The sequence below is a fragment of the Cebus imitator genome, unplaced genomic scaffold (assembly GCF_001604975.1).
Source record: "Cebus imitator isolate Cc_AM_T3 unplaced genomic scaffold, Cebus_imitator-1.0 Scaffold101, whole genome shotgun sequence".
Taxonomy (NCBI): domain Eukaryota; kingdom Metazoa; phylum Chordata; class Mammalia; order Primates; family Cebidae; genus Cebus; species Cebus imitator.
The window spans coordinates 2,008,664-2,019,773 of record NW_016107416.1 but is presented as its reverse complement, the minus strand read 5'-3'; the positions used below and the strand labels follow the sequence as shown (position 1 = coordinate 2,019,773).

Below are 11,110 nucleotides of genomic sequence, written 5' to 3'. Positions count from 1 at the left end.
AAAAAAAAAAAAAAAAGTATAAGTATGTGAGAGATTCAACACAGACTTCTTGAAAAAGATAATACTAAGAAACTAGGAAGAATCTTACAGGTTTTTTTTTTGTTTTTTCAGAGTCTCACTCTCTTGTCCAGGCTTAAGTATAGTGGTGTAATTATGTCTCACGTATACCCTTGACCACCTAGGCTCAAGTGATCTTCCTGCCTCAGCCTCCCAAGTAGCTAGGACTACAGGCATGCACCACCACACCCAACTAATTTTTAAATTTTTTGTAGAGATGTGGTTTTGCTATGTTGCCCAAGCTAGTCTTGAACTCCTGGCCTCAAGTGATCCACCCACCTCAGTCTTCCAAAGCACTGGGATTATAGGTTGAGCCACTGTGCCCAGCTACAGTTTCTTTATAGTAATTTTTCTGAAATTTCCCTGGACCTTTATGATTTATTAAGGTTAGTTTGATAAAATCTAAATGCAGGCATAATTGATATTAATATGTGCAGTCAACTGTTTCAAGGGTTATACTGGCATAAAATTACTTGGAGCTCTTGAACCAGTATTTACTTAATTTCAACTTTTCATAGCAAGTATGTAAGTTGCATTATAAAGCAGCAGCCACATAAAGCACATATTAAATTGGTAATTATTCTGACTATCGTGATACCGACTCTTTAATTATCAATGACAAAAAATATTACTTTTTTCTTTACAATAGTTTAATTACCTTTGAGGACCAACCAAATGGCTTATTTTATTTTATTTCATTTTTAAGATGGAGTTTCACTCTTTTGCCCAGGCTACGGTGAAGTGTCATGATCACAGCTGGGATTTCAGGCACACGCCACCACGCTCGGCTAATTTTTGCATTTTTGTAGAGATGGGGTTTCACCATGTTGGCCAGACTGGTCTTGAACTCCTGACCTCAAGTAATCTGCCCGCCTTGGCCTCCCAAAGTGCTGGGATTACAGGCATGAGCCACTGTGCCTGGATTAATTTTTGTATTTTTTAGTAGAGATGGGGTTTTGCCATGTTGGCCATGCTGGTCTTGAACTCCTAACCTCAGGTAATCCACCTGCTTCGGCCTCCCAAAGTGCTAGGATTACATTTATGAGCCACTTCGCCCAGCCTCAAATGGCTTATTTACAAAAGTGGTAAAGGTAAATAATCACTAGTTGAAATATATCTATTGAGTTGATTCTAAGTAGTTATTTAAATGGCCCCAAGAGACACACAGGAGAGATTATATGATCCCTCCACTTACTCTGTATACTGCTGCCATCCAGGACATTTGTGGCTGAAAGATCCAGAGAATTAGGCCTCTGTGCTCTTCTGGGCTTTGATGGCCCAGGATCTGCTGCTGTGCTTGGAACACCCTGTGTAAGAACATCTTGTTCTGAACATGGATTGCTGTTGTTGTTATTGGAATTAGTTCGGCCACCTTCTAGTGGCCGTTCCCTCCTGTCCACAAGACGATCCAGAACACCTTCATCGTGGCCAGCTTGTTGCTCTCGTCTCAGTAAAGGCTCATGCTCATCAGGACTGGAATTAATATTCAGCCGGGTATCCTCACTGATAAACTGATTCTGCAGCATTTCTTGGGCCCTATGTGTCACTATGTTGGTTGTTTGGCCAGATGGTACTGTCCCATTGGCATATTGGGTTGTAGCAGCATGGGAGTTAACACTGTGGTTTCTACCTGCCACACCATTCATGGTGACTGTCACCACATGAGGTTCTGCTGCATTGATTGTATTCATCTTTGCAACTCCAGTTTCTACTTGTTTCAAGTTTGATTTGTGCTTGCTGCCAAATTTTAACCGGGGCTCCTTTGTTGAATTTTTGGTGTTTAAAGGCAAACTAGTAGGTCTCTTGGGAAGGTTCTGTTGCTTGGGGAGGGGATAGATCTGAGTAGGCAGAACATCAGGAATTAAACATGCTTGGCCATTTGCAGCCTGTGTGAAGTCCTGCTGTCCAGTTGCTTCTACTGCAAGTTTTATGAGTGGGTAAAGCAGGCTAGAACTAGTACTGCTCAGTGGGTCTGGCCCACTGAACTGTTTAAGAGAGTGCTCCATCAGATTCTCATCAGAGCTTTCCTTAAGGTTCTTATCAACTTCTTTTGGGTCTAGTTTGTTGGTCTCCAAGTCTTCTTCTGTCAGCTGTAAGCAGACAGGGGTTGGCCCAATTGATTGTGCAACATTTGTGGCATGCAGATTTGTTTCATCTGGGTATGGCATCTCAGATATAGTGGTCATGCCAGTACTTGGCGTGAGGCCTGTGGTGTTTGTGGTTGTTGTGTTGGTGGAGAGGCTAGTGACACTTGTTTCAGGGCTGGGGATTCGAGCTTGTGCTTGCTGTCGTTCATAGTTAATTGAATTTCGGTTCTTTTCCCCTATAGTCAAAGGTGTGCTGGACATAGAATGCTCAGAGGAAATATTCTTCACAATGCTGTCAGTGTGATGGACAGAGTCTTCAATGTATGAGGAGGAAGAATAATCTGGATAAGGACCAATTTTTGGCACACGCCTATTATGTGACAGGTTGCTTAAAGAAAGAAAAAAAAGTGTCACATTGAGAACAGACATTTATGACAAACTGTCTCTCCAAGTTTAACACCTCTGATTTTAAAGTCTGAGCTGTTTTTCATTTTCTTCCAAACATATATTTTTCTAAAGGTTAGTTAAAAAGTCTAATCAAATAATCAAGTGTCAATTAATAACTTGATAAGTGTTAGTTTTAGATGAATTAAGCCTACTGAAAAATTTGTGAATCAGATATGATTTTTATAAATGTCCATTATTTTGGTTTATAAGAGTTAATTTAAAAATATCTCCTATAGTCTTATAACATCACAAAATATCTATTTATGAACTATATATTCATACAACAAGACATTATGTTTTATGAGAGGAAGAACCATGGCATATGTTTCTTTTTTACTTCCATAATTTTAGATGCATAGTACCTACTCAAAAGGTATGTTGTCAATTACATTCCAATGGCCAGATGGTAAAAAGAATATAAGCTTTTAGGTTGTTCCAAAGGCCTCCGTTAAGAGGCATGCCCTAGCAATGGCACATATCTTCCTGGGATAGTCTGAGCCATTTCAGCAAAAGTCCTTGAGCCTAAGGCATAATGAAGAATGTGTTGTTCAAATAAAGGATCAAAGATTCAGAACTGCTCTCTAATTATCATGGGTTTTTCACTGTCATTGTCATTCCTTGGGAGTGACAGTTATTTACAAGGGAGATGACAGAAGGAAAAGAAGAAAAAGTTGTTAAACAGTAGAAGAAAAGGAAGCTAAGGAGACATGGAGGGTAAGATTCAGTAAAATAAAACGTAGATTAGAGTAACTATGGGAAATCATTAGTAGAGACTGGAGATGAGAAGATGCATGGAGAAGGTAGAGCTGAATGACACAGAAGGCAAAAAAATGGCCAAATCAAGGTGGGGTATCAAGGATTTCTTTTCTTATCATTAAAGAAAAGTTTGAAAGCATTCAAAGTAAAAGCTTTCGCTGACTTTTGAGAAAGGTATAAACAACATACTAGAGGACATGGGAAATACAGAGATGAGGGGAGATGAAAGAATACTGTCCTCAGGTATGTCTAAAGTGAGAAAACTTATGATTAGAATTGCCAGTGTCTACCTTCCCTGACTTGCTGATATATAACGTATAAGAGTTTATATCTGAAACTAATTTAACCTATACAAAAGTAGTACAAACCACATTTTTGACCTATGGCTAATATAAATAGCTTTCACAAATTAGAAAAATAGAAAATAGGCCAGGCACAGTGGCTTGCAGCCAGGCACGGTGGCTCACGCCAGCACTTTAAGAGGCCAAGGCGGGCGGATCACCAGAGGTCAGGAGTTCACGATCAGCCTGGCTAACATGGTGAAATCCCATCTCTACTAAATATACAAAGTTAGTTAGGCCTGTAATTAGGTGGCTCATGCCTGTAATCCTAGCTACTGGGGAGGCTGAGGCAGGAGAATCTCTTGAACCCGGGAGGGGGAGGTTGCAGTGAGCCAGGATTGTGCCACTGCACTCCAGCCTGAGTGACAGAGTGAGCCTCAGTTTCCACCCCCAAAAAAGTTTCAAGAATCAAGTGTATTTTTATTTCAATTTTCGCCTGTACCGCTTTCCTGGATGCCTTTCTGAAAGTTTTAAACATGTATTAGACAAAATGACAAAGTCATAGAGCAGGTTTTTTTTCCCCCAAACATGGAACAAAGAAATACAGGCGTAGAAAGTTCCAAATTGTAGGGATTTTTTAAAAGTCTCTTTATTTAAAACCAAAAATCATAGTTCTAATAAAGGAAATGTCTTGTAAAATAATATTCATGATGGAACAGAAAGACCTTTGAACTGCTTTCATGTAGTAGTAGTGTATTCTAGAAGAAAGGGCATTAGATAGGAAGTCTAGAAACTGTAGCATCAGTGACAGTGGTTAGATAGGCAAGTTCACAGATCTATTGACTTAAGGAAAAAAGCAGAGGAGGAAGGAATAGTAACAACAAAGGATAAATGAGACAATTTATATAGAAGTGCTTATGAACTTTTGGTTATTAAAACGTTTTACCTTTATTATTGCAGGAAAGTTGGATCATAGAGAAATACTAACTTCTTTCACTATATTTTTACATATAAAAAATGCAGATTTCAATTTGTACTTATACCAAACAAAAATGTTCAGTAAAGAATAGGAATATTGAAAGACAAATGATAACTTTAGATTGTATGAGGTAATCATTGAACCATTAGGCTGGTTTAACAGTATTTGTTTTCTATTCTTTGTTGGGTCTCAGTTTCTAATACTGACTGATAGATGCCACACCCCTTAGGGTCTTACCGTTCATTCTGCATAGCAGTAGACATTGGATTGACTGTTGGGCTCACAGATTTGTTTCTTTCCCAAATCATCATAAGTTCAGCCATCCTTTCCTCAGCACACTGTGCAGTAAGCCGAGCCTCTGCATCCTGGTCCCAACAGTCTTCGATTGTCTCCTTGAGTGACCTCACTGCCTGTAAGACAAAGTACATGTCAAACGGTGTGTTTTTTTAAAAAAAAGTATCAAGCTTTTCAGTTCACAACATGAGGTAAAAGAAAAATCAATTTCCCTAACCAGTATTTTACATATAATAACATATTTTAGGCTTCAAGGGTTTGTAAAGGAACACATTCTCAAAAGGCGAGGAACAAGTAAGCAAGCAAGATTTAACTCCCTGAAGAATTATTCACAAGAGTAAGCAACAATAAGTCACAGATATTTTTTCAAGGCCACAGGTTTATGTCATTGTTGTTAATTCACAGTTCTGTTATTTCAATCAATAGCCACTAATTCTACCTCAAAAATAAGTTTTGAGTTTGATAGAATTTGGGGCATTTGGCTATCTTCTATCTCTAGGTGAGCTTTTCTCCTTTTCCCTCAGTTAAGAGTGCTTGGCTGGGCGCAGTGGCTCACACCTATAATCCTAGCACTTTGGGAGGCTGAGGCAGGCCGATCACCTGAGGTCAGGAGTTTGAGACCAGTTTGGCCAACATGGTGAAACCCCATCTCAACTAAAAACATTAAAAAATTAGCCAGCATGGTGGTGTGCACCTGTAGCCCCAGCTACTTGGGAGGCTGAGGCAGGAAAATTGCTTAAACCCAGAAGGCAGAGGTTGCAGTGAGCCAAGATTGTGCCACTGCACTCCAGCCTGGGTGACAGAGTGAGACTCTGCCTTAAAAGGAAAAAAAAAAAAAAAAAAAAAAAGAGTGCCTTGTTCCAACCTTAAAATTTACAGACATGTCTTCTTTAAACTAGTTCCACAACAGTAGTATCAAAAATAGTCCCATTCTGTAGTTCTCCTAAACATTAGCAATGAACAATAGTCTCCCTTTTGGGGAAAGCTAGTTTTAACTCCCTTTGTAAAAACAGGCTTTGGATTCTTTAGTAGACTGTCATGTATACTGTCATCTATAATCCCTTCAGACTTGTTTTAATTAAGCTTTAAGCTTTGTGCCTGCTCTGATACTTACATTTCCTGTACCTTTACTTTCAAAAAGATGGTTTTGGGCTAGGGTTGCCAGATTTAGCAAATAAATATAAGATACTCACTGCAACTTGAATTTCAGATAAACAACAAATAATATTTCAGTATAAGTATAACCCATATAATTCTTAATCTAGGCATTTTATCTGAGAAGCATATTTTATGCTAAAATTCTGGTTAGCAATCCTGGCAACATTTTTAATGTTTCCTAATAACCTGTATTCTGCAACAAACAAATCTGGACAGGAAATTTAATAATGTTCTTTCCAGGTGTATGCTCATACCTACACAATGGCTTTGGGGAATAAGGGTTTTTTAAAGTTCCCACATATACTAGAGAACCTAGAAAGCCAAGCATATGTACAAAGCGGAGACATGATCAGAAAATACCTGAGAAGACTATAGCTTTTTTAACTGGTGGTCTTTAGGCTCAGGACTACCCAGGAGATGAACGCTGAGGCAGAGTTGTAAAAGGCCTAGGTAAGTGGAAAAGGAGGACTCCAAAACAGAGTAAATCTACAAAGACCTGGAGAGTATTTTCTTTATTCTATTTATTTTCTTTTCTATCATAATATTCAAAATGTCTAGTTTTAAACAATAAATTATAAGGCACACAAAGAAACAAAAAATATGGCCCATTCATAGGAAAAAAAGAAATTAACAGAAAAGATCCCTGAGAAAGGACAGACATTAAAATTATGAGACAAAGACTTTAAATGAACTACCTTAAATTAAATATTTAATTAAGGAACAAATTAAGGAAACCATGGACAAAGAACTAAAGGACATTAGGAAAACTATCTCAGTAAGTGGAGACTAGCAATAAAGAGATAGAAATTATTTAAAGGTACCAAAAAGACACTTTGGAGCTGAAAAATCAAAAAGTAAAATAAAAATATTCACTATATTGGTTTAATAGCAGATTTATAAGCAGAGAGAAGAAAGAATCAGTAAACTTGAAGATAGGGAGAATAAAATTACCAGACTAAGGAGCAGAAACCAAAAGAATAAAGAAAAATGAACAGAGCCTAAAAGACTTTTGAGACACCATGAGTCATACCAAATATACATAATGTGAGTCCCAAAATCAGAGAAGAAAGAAAAAGGAAGAATATGGAAAGTCATAATGGCTCAAAACTTCCCAAACTTATTTTATTTAATTAATTTATTTATTTTTTGAGACAGGGTCTTGCCCTGTCTTCCAGGCTGGAGTGCAGTGGCACAATCTCGGCTCACTGCAACCTCTGCCTCCTGGGTTCAAGTGATTTTCCTGCCCCAGCCTGCCAAGTAGCTGGGATTACAGGTACCTGCCACCATGCCTGGCTAATTTTTGTATTTTTAGTAGACATGGGGTTTCGCCATGTTGACCAGGCTGATCTTGAACTACTGACCTTGGGTGATCCACCTGCCTCAGCCTCCCAAAGTCCTGGGATTACAGGCATGAGCCACCACACCTGGCCAAAACGCTCCAAATTTAGTAAAATAAATAAATCTAGGCTAGGCATCATGGCTAACACCTGTAATCCCAGCAGTTTGAGAGGCTTAGGCAGAACACTTGAGGTCAGGAGTTTGAGAGCAATCTGGCCAATATGGTGAAACCCTGTCTCTGCTAAAAAGAAAAAAATTGGCTAGGCATGGGGTCGGGCACCTGTAATCCCAGCTACTTGGGAGGCTGAGGCAGGAGAATTGCTTGAACCTGGGAAGTGGAGGTTACAGAGAGCCAAGAGCCAAGATCATGCCACTGCACTCCAGCCTGGGTGACAGAGTGAGACTTAGACTCAAAAAAACAAAAAACAAGAAATGAATCTACATATCCAATATCCAAAAAACTTGATGAATTCTAAGTAGGATAAACTCAGTTTCATATTGAGACACGTTACTATTAAACTGTCAAAAGCTTAAGATGAAGAGAGAACCCTGACAGCTAGAGAAGAGACCTGAAACATGCATGAGGTCTTCAATAAGATTAACAGCCAATTTCTTATCAGAAAACATGGAAGCCAGAGGAAGAGGTATAACATACTTAAAATGCTGAAACAACAACGACAACTGTTAACCAAGAATTCTATAGCAAGGAAAATTATCCTTAACTAATGAAGTAGAAATTAAGGTATTTCCAGATAAACAAAAACTGAGATTGGGTATGGTGGCTCACGCCTGTAATCCCAGTACTTTGGGAGGCTGAGGCAGGTGGATCACCCAAGGTCAGCAGTTCAAGACATGCCTGGTCAACACGGCGAAACCCTGTCTCTACTAAAAATACAAAAATTAGCCAGGCATGGTGGCAGGTACCTGTAATCCCAGCTACTTGGCAGGCTGGGGCAGGAAAATCGCTTGAACCCAGGAGGCAGAGGTCGCAGTGAGCCAAGATCATGCCACTGCACTCCAGCCAGGGCAACAGAGAAAGGCTCTGTCTCAAAAAAAAAAAAAAAAAAAAAAAAGCTGATATTCCCTACAAGAAATGCTAAAGGGAGTCCATCAAAGGACATCAGACAATAAGTAGAAGCCAAAAGACTACTTAGGTAGATATAAAAGCCACTATTATTATATTTTTGGTTTGTAACTCCTTTTTAAAAACAAAAAAAGGCCGGGCGCGGTGGCTCACGCCTGTAATCCCAGCACTTTGGGAGGCCGAGGCAGGTGGATCACGAGGTCAAGAGATAGAGACCATCCTGGTCAACATGGTGAAACCCCGTCTCTACTAAAAATACAAAAAATTAGCTGGGCATGGTGGCGCGTGCCTGTAGTCCCAGCTACTCAGGAGGCTGAGGCAGGAGAATTGCCTGAACCCAGGAGGAGGAGGTTGCAGTGAGCCGAGATCGCGCCATTGCACTCCAGCCTGGGTAACAAGAGCGAAACTCCGTCTCAAAAAACAAAAACAAAAAACAGAGTCTCATTCTGTTGCCCAGGCTGTAGTGCAGTTGCATGATCACAGGTCTCCTTACTCCTGGACCAAGCAATCCTCCTACATCAGCCTCCTGAGTAGCTGGGACTGCAGACAAGCACCACTGTGCCTGGCTAAGGCACCACTGTGCCAAAATGATCCTTCTGCCTTGGTCTCCCAAAGTGCTGAGATTACAGGGAAAAGCCATCACATCTAGCCTCCTCCTTTTTTCTTAAGAGAGAAAAAGCATAAAATAATAATTATAAATCTAGGCTGGGCACAGTGGCTCATGCCTATAATCCCAGCAATTTAGGAGGCTAAGGTGGGAGGACTGCTTGAGGCCAGGAGTTCAAGACAAGCCTGGGCAACACAGCAAGATTCCATTTCTACAAAAAAATTTAAAAATCAGCTGGATGGCTTCTTCTCCGATAGAACACCAAATGGCGGATGAAGCCGATGCAAAAAGAAGAAAAAATTTAAAAAAAAAAATCAGCTGGATGGGCTGGGTGCAGTGGCTCACATCTGTAATCCCAGCACTTTGGGAAGCTGAGGCAGGTGGATCACCTGAGGTCACAAGTTCGAGACCAGCCTGACCAATATGGTAAAACCCCACCTCTACTAAAAATACAAAAATTTGCCAGGTGTGGTGGTGGGCACCTGTAGTCCCAGCTAGTCGGGAGGGAGACAGGAGAATTGCTTGAGCCCAGGAGGTGGAGGTTGCAGTGAGCCGAGATCATGCCACTACACTCCAGCCTGGGTGACAGAGCAAGACTCTGTTTCAAAAAAAAAAAAAAGATTAGCTGGATGTGGTTGTGCACACCTGTAATCCCAGTTACTCAGGAGGCTAAGGTGGGAGGATCACTATTTAGCCTGGGAGGTCAAAGCTGTAGTAAGCCATGATGGCCGGACTATACTCTAGTCCGGGTGATACAGTGAGGCCCTGTACTCCCATTGCCACCCCCTAAAAAGAATGTCTAAAATTAAAAAGACTGGCAATACCAAGTGTTTGCAAAGATGTAGAGAAACTGGAACTCTCAGGCACTGCTGGCCAGAATGTAAAATGGCACAACTACTTTAGAAAACCAGCAGGGTTTCTTTTTTCTTTTTTTTTGAGACAGAGTCTCACTCTGTTGCCCAGGCTGGAGTGGCACGATCTCAGCTCACTGCAGCCTCTGCCTCCTGAGTTCAAATGATTCTCAAGCCTCAGCCTCCCAAGTAGCTGAGATTACAAGTATGCACCACCACACCTGGCTAATTTTTGTATTTTTAGTAGAGACAGGGTTTCACCATGTTGGCCAGGCTGGTCTTGAACTCCTGGCCTCAGGTGATCCACTGGCCTCAGCCTCCCAAAGTGCTGGGATTACAGGCGTGAGCCACTGCACCTGGCCATGAAAACTGGCAGTTTCTTAAAAAGTTAAACATATACCTACCACATGATCCAACCATTCTACTCTTAAGTATTTACCTAAGTAAATGAAACCGTATGTTTATACAAACACTTGTATATGAATATTCACAGCAGCTTTATTTATAACAATTGAAACTGGAAATAAGCCGAATAGGTATCACCAGTGGATCGACAAACATATTATATGCATACAATGAAATACTACTCAGCAATTAAACGAAATAAACTATGGATACACATAAGAACATGAATAAATCTCAAAATAATTATGCTGAAAGAAGCCAGAAAAATAGTACGTTTATATGATTTCATTTATATAAAATTCTAGAAAATGTAAATTAATCTCTAGTGACAGAAAGCAGATCATTGGTTGCCTGGAGACTCACAGGGGACAGAGAAAAGTGAGAAGAGATTACAAAGGGCACGAGAAATCATCTAGGGGTAATGGACATGTTCACAATCATGACTGTGATAATGGTTTTATAGGTGTATACATATGTCAAAACATACTAAATGTATGCTTTAATATGTGCAGTTTATAAATTATAGCTCTTTAAATGTAAAAAATTTGAGAATAAATCAGAGTGGAAAACATAAATATTTAAGGAAAATCTGATATCCCCTTTGAAAGGGGACTCTAACTCTAGAAATAGATAAATAATGATACCTTCATGCTTTTGTAAATGAGTTAAAGGCAGTGGTATTATTAACACTGATGAGGAAAGACAAGTAGGGGGGAAAAAAAGAATAGAAAAGATAAACAAGGAACTTTTTCTTTTTTTTTTTTTT

The 11,110-nt window shown here is 39.8% G+C and overlaps 1 protein-coding gene across 1 annotated transcript in view; it reads right to left on the bottom strand.

Annotated features, from left to right (window-relative positions):
• Window positions 1–11,110, bottom strand: part of BMPR2 (bone morphogenetic protein receptor type 2) — a 180,319-nt gene that overhangs the window by 4,524 nt on the left and 164,685 nt on the right. Inside the window, exons 11-12 of the mRNA XM_037741502.1 lie at window positions 4,845–5,017; window positions 1,253–2,532 (exon numbers count right to left, since the gene is read on the bottom strand). Of these exons, the coding sequence (XP_037597430.1) occupies window positions 1,253–2,532; window positions 4,845–5,017 (1,453 nt within the window). The remainder of the gene's footprint in view (window positions 1–1,252; window positions 2,533–4,844; window positions 5,018–11,110) is intronic.